The 17,341-nt window shown below is 37.8% G+C and overlaps 1 protein-coding gene across 1 annotated transcript in view; it reads right to left on the reverse strand.

The window, feature by feature from the left end:
- Positions 1-1,084: 1,084 nt before the first annotated feature.
- Positions 1,085-17,341, reverse strand: part of LOC121427852 (neprilysin-like) — a 72,701-nt gene continuing 56,444 nt past the window's right edge. The window contains exons 11-23 of the mRNA XM_041624425.1: positions 17,171-17,298; positions 15,932-16,025; positions 12,630-12,758; positions 11,135-11,233; positions 10,231-10,308; positions 9,365-9,527; positions 8,113-8,164; positions 7,708-7,775; positions 7,401-7,531; positions 6,064-6,129; positions 3,884-3,982; positions 3,041-3,117; positions 1,085-1,460 (exon numbers count right to left, since the gene is read on the reverse strand). Of these exons, the coding sequence (XP_041480359.1) occupies positions 1,361-1,460; positions 3,041-3,117; positions 3,884-3,982; positions 6,064-6,129; positions 7,401-7,531; positions 7,708-7,775; positions 8,113-8,164; positions 9,365-9,527; positions 10,231-10,308; positions 11,135-11,233; positions 12,630-12,758; positions 15,932-16,025; positions 17,171-17,298 (1,284 nt within the window). The 3' untranslated portion in view covers positions 1,085-1,360. The remainder of the gene's footprint in view (positions 1,461-3,040; positions 3,118-3,883; positions 3,983-6,063; positions 6,130-7,400; positions 7,532-7,707; positions 7,776-8,112; positions 8,165-9,364; positions 9,528-10,230; positions 10,309-11,134; positions 11,234-12,629; positions 12,759-15,931; positions 16,026-17,170; positions 17,299-17,341) is intronic.

Raw genomic sequence — 17,341 nt, forward strand, 5'->3', positions numbered from 1 at the left:
GGAAAATACAACTGCTGAAACAAGTGCTACCAGTCGGCAATAGTCACCGAATGACACAAAACCGTTACAACTTAAAACAATCAAGATACAAAATATATAACAAAAGGTAGAAAACATGGCTTTTATGTTGAAATCTACATCAATTGCAAAGCTTATCGTTGTCATAACTTGAAAAATCAACAATGAAATTGAATCCATGTTAAGCCAAGAAGCGCGGATATGCATCCGTGGTATTTCTAATCCTTAGCACAGTGCGCATACTTGGGCGACGTCGGATCAATTTAATGGGAGGGAGATAACCCAAGGTGACACTTATTTTGAGGGGGTATGTTTTTTTCCATATTTCCCTCATCCATTTCCACTTTTCCAAAAATCGAAAAATTACCGGGGCAGTCATTGTTCAACGCCGCCCATGAATACACCCATATCAACGGAACTTCAGAGATTAGGGTTGCATAACACAAAGGCTATCGATTGATTTTTTTTTACGATTAATTGTACATTTTGATCAATGCTATCAATCGCAAAAAAAAAATCTTCGATGATTTCTAAGTTTTGTGTTATGGGACCCAGGAAGGATGTCTTTCAGAGGGGTGTTTCACAAAGATTTAAGTATGACTTAGGTCGCACTTGAATGTAGACGCGTACATGATATGCAACGCGCGGCAATCTTATTGATCAATACGTAGTAGTGCGCGTCCCCTTGGCATGATCTGACCAATGCTGTCACACCTTTTATACTGCGCGCAACAAGACATTTAAGTGCGACTCTAAGTCATACTTAAATCTTTGTGAAACACCCCCAGATCCATCTAAACTTTGTGAATCGAACTGGTAAACATGGTAAAGGTTAAAATATTGAAGTCCTCTCCCATTTTACTTTAGTCTGTAAATTCTTGTAAATTCCTTCCCCCCCACCCACCCACCCACATACAAGCACATACACATCGCTGCCTCTCCTTGTCTCTCGCTCTCTGCTCTAGCTGTCTTTGTCTATATCTCTCACACCCATACCACATAAACACACACACTCCACTCTCTCCCTTCGTACCCCCCCCCCGCACGCCCCCCCACCATCTCTCTCTCTCTCTCTCACTCCCTCCAGGTCTCTCTCTCTCTTGCATTGTCATCCAAGACATGCAATTTTCCCCCTTTAGTATCTTCATCCGAGAGAAAGAAAAGTCATTTGTGGCCACTCTGTCCAACGTTACTTCCATGTAAGGTAAAAGTCACACCTACAAAACTGGCTGCAAATCGACCGACGATTTTCCTTTCGAAATAACGTAATAGTTCGATCTCTCTTGAGTCGGTGTTCTTGGTGTAACTAGGCATATCAGCGATCTGAGTGCATTCAGCTCTGTTACCAGACCCCGCATTTATTCCTTGGATTCATGGGCGACCCGACCGGGCAGTTGAATGCTTTGGCAAAGTCTTCAGAATTGCTGACAGATCCCCATACCCTATGATGTCAAAGAGGTAGCAAATACATAAGTTATTTTCCCTTCACGGTGACAGAAGTAACTTAATGAAGAGTAGTGCTTAAAGGGGAGTTCACCCTGAAACAAAGTTTACTGTAAAAATAACAGAATAAATAATAAAAAAAATATTGATGAAGGTTTGAAGAAAATCCATCAAAGATTAAAAATTCAGAAATGTCATTTTCTCGAATATATATATATATATGTGTGTGTGTGTGTGTGTGTGCGTGTATGTGTGTGTGTGTGTAAAGTTATACATGTACAACAGCTTTTAGTAAATCTTTTTTATTTAAACATTGTAAAGATGTGGATGAAGAGAACAATGGTAGGCGTAGCTTAAATCAAGGTTCCCAGAGCTATCTGCCCTTTAGAAAAATTGGTGATGCCGAAAAAAATGTCTCCGCCGGGAATCGAACCCAGGTCCCCAGCTTTGAACGCCGGTGCCTTAACCACTGGACCACAGAGACGGGTTAATGGCTAGGGCGAACCCAATCCGATTGACCGTCAGATAGACAGATTTTGGACACTATACCAATTATAATTTCCTTTGTGAAGGTGGGTTTAGAACAATGACAAGCCGCCATGCCTCAGCTGGATCAAAGCTATTGCTTCGATACAGTACATGTATATATATATATTGTTTTAAGTGTGACCTTAGTATATCAACAGACAAATCATTTAACATCCGCTCTTTAATGATAATGTTAAATCATATTTGAGTCATCACGAACCACTAAAAACATTTGAAATTCATGTATTTTATATTACAAATCCTATTAGACGGCTGCTCGTATATGGTGTCACAAATAACTCTTAATCTTTCTTGGATTATTTTTTATAACCGTCCCCAGTTTTTTTCTGGTATTTTTGCAATAAACTTTTCGTTTGGGTGAATTTCCCCTTTAAATGGAAAAGAGAAAGATACAAGTGTTATACATGCTCGACGATCGATCAAAATATCCAGTTTGTTGGTGAATATGTCCGACCAAATGTAAAAAAAATTAGCTGATTCGAATCAATGATTTGTCTTAACTTTGGAAATTTAGGAGGTTATTATAGTCACACAGAACACAGGAATTATTAATTATTTTCAGTGATTCTTTTAAGCGTGTTCTCCATGCATATGAACACGCTGAATTTGTCACCATAAATATTATCAACATTTTGCTCCTTTCACAATTTTTTTTTAAATGCCGTCAGCTTTGAATCATTCAGGAGTAAATTTGAAATGGAATTGAAGTTTTGATTGTCCAACATTCAACAAAACATTTGGTTAATAAGGATAAGTGTATTGCTTCTAGAAAGTTGGCGTCCAGAACAAGCGCCAAAGCCGCACCCTCTCCATTGACGCCTGTGATTTCTTTAGTTATTCACGAGCTGGTTTTGTTTTCTCCTATGTTTTGTTTTTTCATGTTAGCACCGCCTGATAGATGCACCCGGGGTCCCCCCCCCCCCCCGCTTCCTCCGTTACCATTTGCAAATGTAAAAAAAATCATTCGATGGTTATTTTAGAAGCCAAATTGCTCTGTAAGGGGGAAAAAATGAGCAATCGTTTAACTGACCTGAATTTTAGAGGTGAGTGGTAGTCGTTTTTTAGACCATTAATTCGATCTTGATCTCGATGTAGTCCGCACCAGAGCTAAAAATGTACATTAGAAAATAAAGGAATGATTAACAAGCAATCTATAAGAATAATATACAACGTTTTGAAAAAAAATATGAAAAAACGTATGAAGTAAACTTTCAGTAATCAAAAGTACACTCTAAAAAAGATTGACCCAATATGGGGTAAAATGGGAACATGCATGCAGGTTGGGTAAAAAGATTTTACACAATGTTGCGTTGAAATAGACCAATACGGGTTAAAATTATATCCAGGAATGATGCATGTTCCCTTCCCACCCAATATTGGGTAAAATTTTACTCACTGCTTTTAGAGTGTAACGAAAAAAAATTGTGTATTTGTATGTTTCCACTTTCAAATTTTCATACAATACAGTTGACATAGTAGCATAAACACATCGAAGTTTATATAAAGGTTAACATGATAATACAATAGACAGCTTTCAAAACAAAATATAAATTGAAAAGGTGGGATTGTTTTAACAATTATAATGGTTAGGATTAAACTCCGTCCTATAATGTCATGAGTCAGGACACCAATATATATGGAGTGTGGTAGCGCATGAGCATCTAATATGAATTATCAGGTTTTCTTCTATGTCTGCATATTATATCACGGCACCAAGAACTGAAGAATACGGAGTGCACTAGCATTACGCATCCGCATCCGAATGCATTTACAACATTCTGTACTATGTCTGCATAATGTCATGACATCCCTGATAAGGGGTGCGGTAGCGCACTCGCAATGTGCTGAACGCAAGCTTGCGGCTAACGCTTACCTGGCCAAAGCTTAGAAAGAAAATCTGGTTATGCGTGAGGTTGATACCGGGTAGTAAAGGTTCCTCCTTTCCTATTTCCTCGACAGAATGTCTGTAGGCCTGTCATTGATCAAATTTCATTTGGAGATTTGGTTATAAACCTTATCCAAATTGATAAAAGTAGAGGGCAAATACTGCGACACATTGGTTTTACATAGGACTGATGCTACAACATGACAAAATATATTAATTGGATTGAAACAGATTGAATCGTTTTAACGGAATACTATTAAAAATTAGGCTTGTGCCATCACTGGGTTATCGCGTCGGGTCGGGCAATCTTGTATAACCGACCACTCGAGAGAAGGTCCCCCTCATTCCCAAAACGTCCGGTCCACTTAATCCGACCATTTGAGAATCTTGCAATAGTTTTCACAAAACATCGGGTACACTGGACTCAGCCATTGGGAAATTTAGGGCGCCCTTTTCTCGAATATTCTGCTTACGCGATTACACGACCCGACGCGACAAGCCGATTACTTCCGACTAATACATATTATTATCGGCGAACAAAATTAAATAACAAAAATAATGTACGATTAATTCGTGGCTGTATTAAACAGAGATAAACCTTTTTCGGATTCTGGCCCGGGGGGGGGGGGGCACTTCCATTCACGAGTGGATACCATGCGCGACCATGGGGTCTCGAAAACATTTTAAATCGCCAAGTCGTCTTTAAAATACATTATGATGATAATGGTGGTGATGATTGTGAATATGATTTTGAATGTAGATCATTAATAACTTACTTAGACAAATGGTTATATCACTTTTTTTAAATAAACAATCTCTCCTATATCCAAGTCGTTGGCCTTAAGGTCATTGCACTTTATACTTATACTCTTCCAAAGGTTTCATCAAAGTTTTACTCTATCCACGCGGAAGAGTCCACTAGCTGGGCTTAAGACATGACAAGTAAAACATAAAAGTACACAATATTTTATCACCACTCACGGGAAGCAATTTTGGGGGCTTTTTTACAAGCCAGCTTCAGTCTCGCCTGTCTATCCATGATAATAAATGTTGTCAATCTTTTGTCTCCATTGTTTAGAATAATCAATTATCTGCTTATGATGTGAATACACTCATTATCGTCCAAGTTTCATTACACAATGACGTAGAACCTTTTCTACTCTAGAATATTAAAAGAGCTCATTTTGGCATCCTTGTGCCATTCGCCTCAATAGAAAACAAACCATTTTGCATTGCATACATTATTTGAAAAAATAAATAACTAAAACAACAGCAGACAAAAAAATATATATATGTATAGGCAGGAAAATCAACAGTATAAATAGTGATGATTAGAACAAAACAGACACAGAAAATACTATACGAATAAACAGTCAATTGTTGATAATAATGTACATGATAATGATAAAAGCGTTTTGATCCATTATTTTTATTCTTGGATTTTTAACCTTTCATCTTGTGAGGGGGTTATACGCTTGTGGTCCCGGTGAGTAAAGGCAATTTGGTACACATTTTGAAAAATATCATAACGGTGGTAGCCGCTGTTGCGACCAATAATGCCGCAGCAAAGAATAATGTCACACCTTAACAGTCAACACATACTGCCGTAACCATAACGTCGCGAGATATAACGCATTATGCGTTGACTGTGACGTTATGCGTTGGATGAATATCGCATAATGTCATTTCCTGCGACATTACGCGTTTTAACAACGTTATCGGTTGTAAGAGCTCCTTCCCCCATTGTACATAGCGCTATCCATGAGCGTACCACATAATATACTTGCTGTTTAACATGTACTACAGGAAAATATACAGTGCACTTGAATAGTTATGCCACACAGCAAAAACTGTGGCGTTAACCGGTGTACATAGACGACCACACAGTTGTTTTACACCGGTGTTAAATTGGTGGTGTCAGTTTTACACCCATAGGTGTTATTACAACACCTTTTGTTGTTATATTTACACTCTTTGGTGTTATATTCAATCTCTAGGGTGTAGTTTTAACACCTCAGTGTGTGGTACTCTATTAGCACCAACTGGTGTCAGTTTTAACACCACAGTTTTTACAGTGCATGCTCCGTATATTCCAATGGTATTTTGTTTTGAATTATCTCAAGGAAACCAACAACTCCGACTGCGGTAGCAAAAATAGTTATACTCACCATGAAAGCCTCTTTTAATCCTCCATTATCAGCAATATTCTCTCCCAAAGTCCGCAAGCCATCAATCTATAATACGATAAAATCACGAAATTTTCACGACCCACTGTATTGATAACTGCAATATACGGTAATGTATATAGAAAACATTTTAAAAGCAATGGCACATCGACCAAACTTGTATGGTTGTGTAAATTCCCTGTGAAATTCTGAAAAAAAAACTGATTAGATGATCAAAGTGTATAATGTGAAAGAAAAAGAATAAACATTGACAATCCTATAGGTCATCTCTAAAGTAATAAAAAGAGTTATAATACAGATGTGGATCAAGGATTTCCTGTAAAAATTGGGTGGAGGGGGAACGAAAATATGCCATAGTCTGCTTATCTTGTTTGTCAGTAAAGCATGAAAAAGTAAGATATCACTTCTAACTTCATAAAGAAGGGCTACGTACCAATTGTCTGAAAAGATATATATGTATCGAACAAAACTGCCAAAAAGGAAATCATCACTTTAAAAGTCTCATAACAAGGTTGCAGAAAATCGTTATTGGTTATTTCTTGATTAGAGGAGGTCCCACGTCATCTATGCCCCCCCCCCCCGATGGCCCACAAGAGACCCGACCACCAATCAGTGGGTTAAAACACTATTTAGAGGAGTTCCATCAAATTTTGAACTTCTTTGCTCACCCTTGCGCCAATCGTCTACATTCTAATTCAGTCCATGAAATACCCAGGTCATTATAATTTCATAAATACTGAAACAGAAAACGAGAAATTTCATAGCATCCAACACATAAGAGGTCGGGCGCGGAGACTCTAAGGAATTTCCCAACATCGTCGTATCTTTATTGACATAAGCTTATTTGTATATATGTGATTTAATATAAAGCATCGACTCCAGAGTATATGGCGTAAGGATCGCGGCATCATGGCAGTACGCAGCGGAGGGGGGGGGGGCAATTCCCCCACCGAAATTGTAAAACTTGTATTTTCTTACTAAAAATGTTCACAAAATTCACCAATAGTATGCACCAAATCATATGTTTCCACAAAAGCACCCTAACATGCCTAATGACATACTCGGTCCCTTCGCTGTCTCGATTTTGTTCTTTTTTTTCAACAAACTATACGCGTCCTACCCCAACCAAAAAGTTTCTGTGTACGGCGATGCGCAGCATAGGTGGCGCAGATCTCGTCTTTTAATAAGCATTTTCCTTCCCCCCCCCCATTATTTCCGGTCCCCTTTTCTGCTAGCTTTTTTCCCTTGTTTCAAATTTAAAAATAATTGAGGCAGTCGCCCTCTGCCCAATATGGCACCGCCCCTGGTGATATACTCACGTTCATTCCTAGATCTTCATATTGATAACTGGAATACTGATCAATGAGACATTGTGTTTTTCTACGAAATGACTCGCTCGACGAATTCGTCCACCAAATACCTAAATTTCCATCAATATCAAAATGACGTCCTGTAAAAAAAGGGAGAAACAAGCACAAAAATAAACCATAAGCGTAATAAGCAATAATTTCTTGATTTATCTGACACCTCTTTCAACTGTTTAAAGGGATGCATATCCCTGGTTATTTCGAACATTCAAGTCATATCAAAATGTTTACTTGATTACCAATTCAATAATTCACTTGCCTTTATCGTCGAATGCATGCGTTAATTCATGTCCGATGACTACGCCTATTCCACCATAATTCATAGATCTGTTAACATGAGGCACACAAAAAAACACAGCGTAATATTGAGTCGTAGAAAAAAGAGAGAAAATTAAGCCTCCAAATTTCCGAAGAAGGTATTGGGCTTCATTTTATAGATAAAAAGACGAAGAAAAGTTCATTACCTCTTTGTAAAACTAAAAGAAACCGATTACGAAAGAATAGGATAGACCACAACGAAAGGGGTTCGATGAATAGTTAAGTTAATCCTATTTTACCGCTTTGAAATGTGGAGAAGTATACTTATTCCATTAGGCAGTTGCCAAGCCAACTTAGACGATTGTCATTCCAAACCTCATTCAAAATATTCATTGATTTTGATTACCTCGAATGTCGACTGCTGAAGTACGGTGGCTGCAAAATAGCTGCCGGGAAAGCTTAAAAAAAAAAAAAGAAAGACAATGACATTATGTTCATGATCACGCATAAAATCATATAGAAATAAAGTTTAATTGGGGTTATTGTCAGGCTCTATTGGTGTATAGTATTTGCTACATCACAGAGACGCACTTTGCCCGATAGCCGTGCAGGGATCATGATGCGACGTCTTTCATGTCTTTGGGATTTTTTTTCCGGGGGGGGGGGGTGCAGTGACGTCTGAGAGATGCTTTCGAGACGTCGCATCGCAGCGGCAAGTATACTTGGAGGCTTTACAGCAACATTTCCACGTCCAAGCGACGCGTCGCTGGGACGTTCTGTTGTTGACATAGGGACCGGTACTCGTCTGCACCAAAGAGATACCGTCTGACGTTCACATAATTAGCTCTCAAAGATAACTATCTAGAGAGGAACTATATGCGTGCCTTTTTAATTTGTCATGTCAGGGACCCGATGCACATGCAGTGGTATCTTGCAAGGAATCATTGATTTTGACAGGAGTTGCACCCCCCCCCCGGTCCCCATCCCTGGCTGTCTACCTAGGCATTTTTACAACCGATAATGTCGCAGATTGCGACATTATGCCAAGAGCGTCCGACGCATAATGTCGCAGTCAACGCATAATGTCGCAGCAAATTTCTAACGCATAACGTCACATGTCGCAACGCATAATGTCACAGCGGTATTTTCTTCAGGACTCGAGCTACAGATAAGATATGCTTTCACTAAGTGTTTTTAGACACGAGAAAGAAATAAGTGACAAAACGGCTATTAGACCAACTGGCTATTTGACGAAATGGTAATTAGACGAAATGGTTATTGGACCATGCGATAGTTGGGAAAAGGCAGTAGACGAAATGGCAATAATAAATATCCATACAAAGAGTAATCCTGATTTAAAATCACTTAATTCTCTTTCTCGTGTCTAAAAATACTCAGTGAAAGCATATTTTATACCTTATCTGTAGCTCGAGTCCTGAAGAAAATACCGCTGTGACATTATGCGTTGTGACATGTGACGCTATGCGTTAGAAAAACTACGACATTATGCGTCGGATGCTCTTAGCATAATGTCGCAATCTGCGACATTATGCGTTGGGGCGACATTATCGGTTGTAACAGTCATGTGCCGTGACGCAAGAACTTTTAGCATACAAACATTTCGAAGAAAATGTCACAAAAACGTGGGAGATACTTACTGATTACATTACTGGAAAATTGGTAGTAGGCGTTTACAACCAAAGGAACAGTAGACCACTCGTATCTATCTACTTTTTCATCAAGTTTAGCAAATAGTTTTCGTGCGTGTTCTGACATGATCTGGACAGCGTTCTCAAAGTATCTATCCACGGTTATATTTATCTATGAAAAAAAAACAAATTAAAATTTAACACAATCTCTTTCGATTGAATTATACTTTTATAAAGTAGTATTAGGTGACAGAATTGAAATGGCATTTATTAAACTCTTTCGCCCCCCCCCCACGACCGGTATGTGAGAGTCAATATTCATGATAGTGATTTTTTTTGCATAAAGATCATTATGAAATTAAAAATACTATCGGTGTTTAAACAAATGAATAAAAATTACGTTTGCACTGTGACGGTACAAATTGCAAAATGCTTGTATAACAACATTAACAAAAGTTGTTGTTTTTCCTTTTCTAACTAGGACAATAATGCGCCTTTTTCCATCTTAGTAAGATGCTCATGGCACAGTGAAGAAAAAGAAAAGAAATTAAAACCAATTAAAGAAGGGTTAAATCTGCTATTCAAACAATCAAAGCTGAGGAAAAATATTTCTAATTTGAGGGGTTTTTAAAGACTAGTTTATATTCAGTGCTCCTTACAAAGAAGATAGTAACAAAATAGTTGTAAATCATTAGTAGACGATTTCCTATACATCTTTACATGGATAAAATTTACTACCGGTGTGACATCTTACAGACATTTTCATGTACTAAAATGAATTGGGTAGATATGGCCTACAATAAGACTTTTGGAAAATAAATTTTTCAAGTGTTGCTATAAAATATATCTTTATTTAGACGAGAATATTTACTTACTCTTTCATAGACCCCATCAAGATATGTAAAGTTTAATAATTTTTCCTCGTATCCGATTTGTTCCCTTATTGCGTAAGCCTGAATAGAAAAATGACACGTTAAAATGCAAATCAGGAAACAGTTGAGGTATATCGTGTATGTCAATCTATGTTACTAATACTACAAAAGCAAAATTACTTTGAAAATGAGTTTTTACCAACGCACACTTATGTCAAGTCAATCTCTGCCACTCAAAATCTAATATGATATTAAAATAAAAAAATGTGCTAATCGCATCGGCCTTCAATAAGATATGCTAAACTTTTAAAGACTCTTGGTAAGAGATAAATGTCAGATTTAATGATTTTGAAATGAGTTCATACATAATCCAATAAGATAACCACCCCAAAACTGCCCCTTGCATGCATAACAGGATTCTGGAAGAGATCCAGTAATTGCTGAACTAATTACTTGCAAATAAGCATAGGATTCGTGAAATGTCTGGTATTTTTTCCAATCAATAATAAACTTAATTTCTGGTTTTACAGACTACTTTTATTTATCTTTGGTATTGCGATGGTCGTATATTTTCTTAATTAAAATCAGAATGTGTGTTGTATCTAATGTTATTCATGTCATATAAGCCACGAAGGGAAGAGAATAAGAAATAGATTTTTACAGACGCATTCAAGGTATTTGTGACTTGAAAATAAAATCAAACTTTAATTCATTTCCAGTACATTCTATAACGTTGCCACTCGTTTCAAGCATTGAAAAGTATTTTTCAGGGCTTTATGTGACATCAAATTTGACCCGTGCAGCCCAGAGTTTTAAAAGTCAAATCAATGTTAACCTGTAAAGACTGATTTTGGAACATATCACAAAAATCCACGACCTGATGATATTTCGCGAGCACGACTCTCACCTTTTGTAATGCTTTTTGTTTTGTTACGTCATCCATCCAGTCTGTTGTGTTAAGAATATTATATTGAGTGTTCCTTAAATGACCGATCATCTTCAAAGCCTGGTCAAAAAGAAAGAGAGAAAAATGTTTCATATTCAGTCCATTAGATTGTGAATAGGACTATGATGAATTCATCAAATAATTATTCAGGATGACAGTCTCTTGCATCGATACATGTTTGATGTCGTATATTATTTATTTATCTATCTATCTTTTTATATATTTACTTATTCATTATTATATATTTGTTTATATATTTATTCATTTGATAATTATTACCTATTTATTCATATAGATAGATAGATAGATCGACAAAAAATAGCACTAATGGTAAACACAATATAATAGAACATAAACAAAATGCACGGATACATGAAATACAAAGATGTAAAAAAAAATAATAATGTGAAATTTAATTTAAAAAATATGTTTTGAGTATATTGAAATTTATTCTACATGCATCAATACTTAGACCAATCTATCCTATTCACTAAAGAAAATACCTCAAACGATTAAGATTATATCTTTTGAAAGATTGAGGGTCATTTGAAATCCGATTGGGTAAGGGTGGGCGAAATTCCATGCCTGGAGAACATGTAAAGCTAACTAGAGGAAACTTTTTTTTTTGCATTTGAAAGGGTAAACATTGAACTTTCTTTTTATCTTCTTAATTTCGTGGTATCTTTACGATTCCTCAGGTTGTTTACTCTTTGAAATGTTCATGAAATCATAATTTTCTAGGTTTTGCTTATTGAAAAAAACGATGTAAAATATTACACTTTTCTCAATTTTTCAAAACGCAAATACGAAAGGTCATAACATGATCATAACGTCCATGAACCATGCATCATTTTATGTGTAGAAGTTTTCATTATATAACGTACGGGTAAAGAGTTATGACCGTTTTAAAATCAGTCGCTGCTCACGTTTCGGTTAATTTAGGATTCCCTCGAATGTCCCTGGCAGTAGAGGGGTTTGGGCCTGGCAGAGTAAGAGTTGATAAATGCAATTTTAGGTTTTGCTTTAAGAAAATGGAATGCACAATGATAGGATATCAGACTAGAACCGAATAATTTTCTTGTTATCGCGTTTTAGTTGATGTTGGGGTTGTTTAGTCTACAGATAATAAATATTATAGTCCCATATTTTTTGGACTAAAAGAAAGAAATACGGTATTCACCCTGGAGTTCCAAATTCATCTCCCATTCTAACAGCCTTATCACACAGAAAAACTGACTCCGCATTCATTAATATTTTCTCATACAAATGATACATTAATTTGTTTGTATTCTTGATGTTTTAATTTTGTTATTCACCCCCCCTTCCCCTCCACTCGCCCACACACACGAACTCTCGCCCTCACATCCACATACCGACACCCTTCTTACTCACCCACACACACACACACCATTTTGCCAATAGTGCGCTCTATTTATTTGTTTGCAAATAGGCCTACCGTTTTTTTGCTCTCCACGTCAAATTTCTCTAGCACAAAGAGCGCCCCCAACGCACGGGACATGTACGAATTTGTGTTTTCAATACATTGCTTCCATCTTGCAGGCTGCCTCTTTTCCCCACTCACGACCTGTAAAAAAATCATAGCAACATTTCAATAATGCACTGAAATATTATAAATTATGTCAAGTTTGTAAAAACACCAACCCCACTCAAAAACAACAACAAAACAAAAATAACAATCTTTTAGAAATGTAGGAGCCCGGTATCAGAAGTCATATTGACAATACCGATATGATAGTTATTGGTGTCAACAAGTGAGTTTTTTGGGGAAGCAAGAAATAATGAGAGAGGCTGCATCGAATTTATATTTGAATAAATTTCGCTTTACAAAAAATCATGAAAAAAAAACATACAACCCGGAAAATAATCAAAATGTAAACACATTGTAATAAGAAAAATCGTCAGTTAGTGTTAAGTGTGTGTGTGTATTTGAGTTTTGTCAGACGTGTATCAATCAGATATGATTATTTACGTCTGGGACCGACCTTTAACGTCACCATCCGAAAGACGTGACCAGGGCTCGAACCTCGACCCTCTGCATCAATTTGTAACTTCCCCACAGCTTGGATTACAGGCGCACGCCACAACGCCCAGTGTTAAGTGTTTACCGCAATTATTTATTTCATATTCACTTGTATTAATATGTATGGTTATCGCATATTATCTTCGTAAAAGATTTCATATGTAGTTTAATTGACTTGAGTTGAAAAGAAATAAAACAAACAGAGACAAAACTGCGAAAATATATTATCCATAATCATGAAAATATAATTGGAAGATGGTACTTTGAAAATTGACAGACTTTACAGCCTTGTTAGTGCTGCTAACTTTTAGTCGCATTTGTCAACATATTACTTCAAAATAGATGTAAGGCCCGGTCCCAGTGACATTTAGGATGGATTGCGCATAAATTGCGGATAAAATTTGATTACAGACGCTAAACATCCGCAATATTCGTAAAGTATGCTGTTTTAAGACGGTTATTTTCCGCACATGTCCGTAATCATCCGCAAAGGCACATTTTTCCGTTCCCAGGAGTTTTGGGCTGCCCAAAACTCCTGGGAGCGGAAATCATCCGGTTTATATGCGCAATGCATACGCAATGCATACTCAATGTATGCGCTGAATTTTCGCAGTTATCCTGTGATATCCGCAACGGACATGGGATTGCGGATAAGTAGCGGACTGGGATAGAATGCGAAACGAATGCATAGCGTGCCTAATACGACTTTATACCAAGCTATAATAATTTATAAAGAATGCTTACAGACTGGTCACGAATAGTGCGTTTGTATTACGACTGTTTCGCGAACAATTTGCGAGTACACAGCAAACATTCATCGTAAACCCAGATTACCATATAAATGTAACAGAAAATGAAATTTGACCGTCATTTTAAGAACAGTTGTGTAGAATATAGGATGTTGCCATGGATCATCACGGACATTTGATAGTTGCAGCCATCCAACAACATAACAATCTTCTCTTCCAAGTTCAACGTTTGATCCAAATACGGAAAAGAAAGCGAAGGAGAAATCAAAGAGCTGTCTGGGTGAGACCTTGGATTGGCAGAAGACTAGATCTAGGCATGTACGATAGATTGATGGTGGAGCTGCGTAACGAAGATCCACGTGCCTTCCAGAACTTTAGGAGAATGCCCCCATACATGTTTGACGAACTGGTGAACCGGCTCACTCCTCGACTGCTCAATACACAGACCAACTTCAGAGCGAACTTAGAGCCTGGACTCAAAGTGGCCATAACCCTACGCCATCTTGCCTCTGGTTCAAAATACAGGGACATGCAGTACGGTTGGAGGGTCCCTCACAACACAATCAGCAAAGTTGTCAGAGAAGTATGTACAGCCATATCTGAAGAGTACCTTGATGAACAGATGACTTGCCCTACCAACGATGAAGAATGGCGTGAAATTGCCAATGACTGGTTGCAGAGGTGGAACTTTCCTCACACAATCGGCGCGATTGATGGCAAGCATGTGGCATGCAAAGCTCCCCCAAACTCAGGCTCGGAATATTACAACTACAAGGGCTTTTTCAGTATCATTTTAGTTGCCCTGGTCAGTTCTGGCTACAAGGTTCTTTGGGCTGACGTATCAGGACACGTTTCCGCATCAGATGCTCAAATATACAACCAAAGTGAGCTGAAGCAAGGTCTCGAGAACGGCGACATTATGGGTCGGCCAAATCCAGATCCCTTACCCAATGACACCCAAGATGTCCCATACTTCATTGTGGGCGACGATGCTTTCTCTCTGAGAACATGGCTAATGAAGCCATACACTGCAAAGGCCCTGACCAGGGAAGAGCGTATCTATAACTACAGGCTGTTGAAGACCAGGAGAGTCGTCGAGAACGCATGTGGTATCATGGCGAATAGATTCCAAGTCCTTCTCACCACCATGCAGCACCATGCCGACACAGGCAGGCTGATACTGAAGACTTGCATTCTGCTCCACAACCTAATGCGCACCCGCTACCCAGTCCTACAGAACAGCCTTGTCGACCGGCAGCTGAAGAATGGACAAATAGTTCCTGGAGAATGTCGAAGGGGCCAAAACCTTGTTGACACAGTGGAGGTTCAAGCACGACGCTGAAGAGTGGAGTGCTCTTCTTTTATATGGTCTCGATTCAAATGTATCACATTCGCAATGCGACCGTTGTTTCCGCACCACGTGCGCATTGCATTCTCTATGCATACGTAATACTTCCGCATAATCGTTTAGCATCCTATTTTGTCCGCAATACATGTGTTATACTTCCGCATTTCTTTCGTTACATTTTCGCAATGTCTGCAATACATTCCACAATTTTACAAGCAATATCCATCGTAAAATAGCATTCGCAAGGTAATTCGTTTTTATTCGTGATATTTCCGCTTTTAATCGTAATTTGTTCGCTGTACATCTTTTATGTATCCGCAATTTTAAAGTGGATTTTTATTTTTTTTGCCAAATTTAATGCGGATGACAACGAATGACCGAAATTTGTATTCGCAATTCATGCGTAATTCAACTTCCCCCCAGTGGGACCGGGCCTTTATAAAACGTCATATCTAACATCTTTGTAGGATTATATATTTTGTCAAAATATGTTAATATCACCTCATCATCTACACTTGGTAAATATAAAAACAAGAATACATTCAACTTCAATTCGTTTAGTTCACATTCACATGTTTGGTAACCGAAATGACAAAATAGTATAGGAGAGAAAAACGTACCTTGCGAAACGTCTGTCGTATTGAACGAGCCTTGCTGTTCATCAAATCCATTGTATATATGACAGCACGCCATACTAGATAGTTTGCAATTGTCCTGGTGCATGAAAAATAAGAGGTATACATTTATAACGCTTGCTTCATTGATCTCTGATGTTTAGTCCGAAAAATGAAATCGTTTTCGAGGTTCTCAACGAACGGCCAAAGATACTCACAAATGTGATGAATGGCGTTTAAGTAATTTTGTATTCTCTGCTTAGCGGAGATCTTAAAAGAGTTATTTCTATCTATTCAAAACGTAATAACGAAGAGGGTTTCGGCAGATGGCTGTTCCCTATTTGATCCATAGTCATGATATCCTCCTTTAAATGATCGTCATGGTCTTAACATGATTTATCAGTAAATTTCACGACATTCGGTAAAATTTACACGGTCATGTTACCCGAAGAATAATACAATCCCTTCTTCCCAATATTGAGTAAGAACCTCTTTTTATCCAATAATGGAATACATGGAAAAATAAGCTGATAGATATGTCAGGATTCTAATTTTCGTTACCTGGAGGACAATGATCTAGAACCTGATTTGGCTCTTAAAAAACACATCAGTCCTGCGTATAGCTTACAAATAGCTCTTTGAAACACCATACAAAAACTCCGAATGGACCAAATGAATACATAAATAAATTATAAAATGAATAAATAAATGAATGAACTGTAAATAAATAAATAAATAAAATGATCAAGTAATATAGGATTTGCATAGCGCACGTATCAACCTTAACAATAAAAGGGCTTTTATTACTATTATTATTATTTTCATTATTTGTTTGGCGTCACCTGTGCCTGGGAGGCGAAAAGCGAACTGAATCACTATGACCCGCATGTCTCTCCTCCCAATATAACCGGTTGGGGGAATGCAGGAGGACCACTACACCGGGGTTTCCCTCTACTCTTATACGAATAGTGCAGTGGGTTCTTAACGTCCAAAGGTGGTGACTCCCCTCTACCATGTCTACACGGGGCCTCTATTTAACGTCCTATCCGAGGGACGGAGTGTTTGCCATTGTAACATAGCCTGCATCTACGAAGCATGGGAGAGACGTTTACAACAACGAACTGGCTTCAGTCATCCACCCGGGGTGCCGCAAAATTTTAGGAATTTTTTTAAGCCTCGCGAAACTTTTTGACGTTCTTATCCACAGTTTCAATGTTTTGGTCGTTCATTTAATGTTCGACATACCTGTTCGGCGTTTCTTGCACTATTCGATTTAGCCCCAGCAAATATTGTGGTGAATAGACGACCAGTTCCATCGAGTGATCGATCGCAGTTTTATTCATAACTAGCTGAAAGTATCTAGTCCAATTAATCTAAAAGTAAGGAAAAAATACAAAATCAAGTGATATATTTTGT

This window comes from Lytechinus variegatus, chromosome 14, assembly GCF_018143015.1.
Source record: "Lytechinus variegatus isolate NC3 chromosome 14, Lvar_3.0, whole genome shotgun sequence".
Taxonomy (NCBI): Eukaryota; Metazoa; Echinodermata; class Echinoidea; order Temnopleuroida; family Toxopneustidae; genus Lytechinus; species Lytechinus variegatus.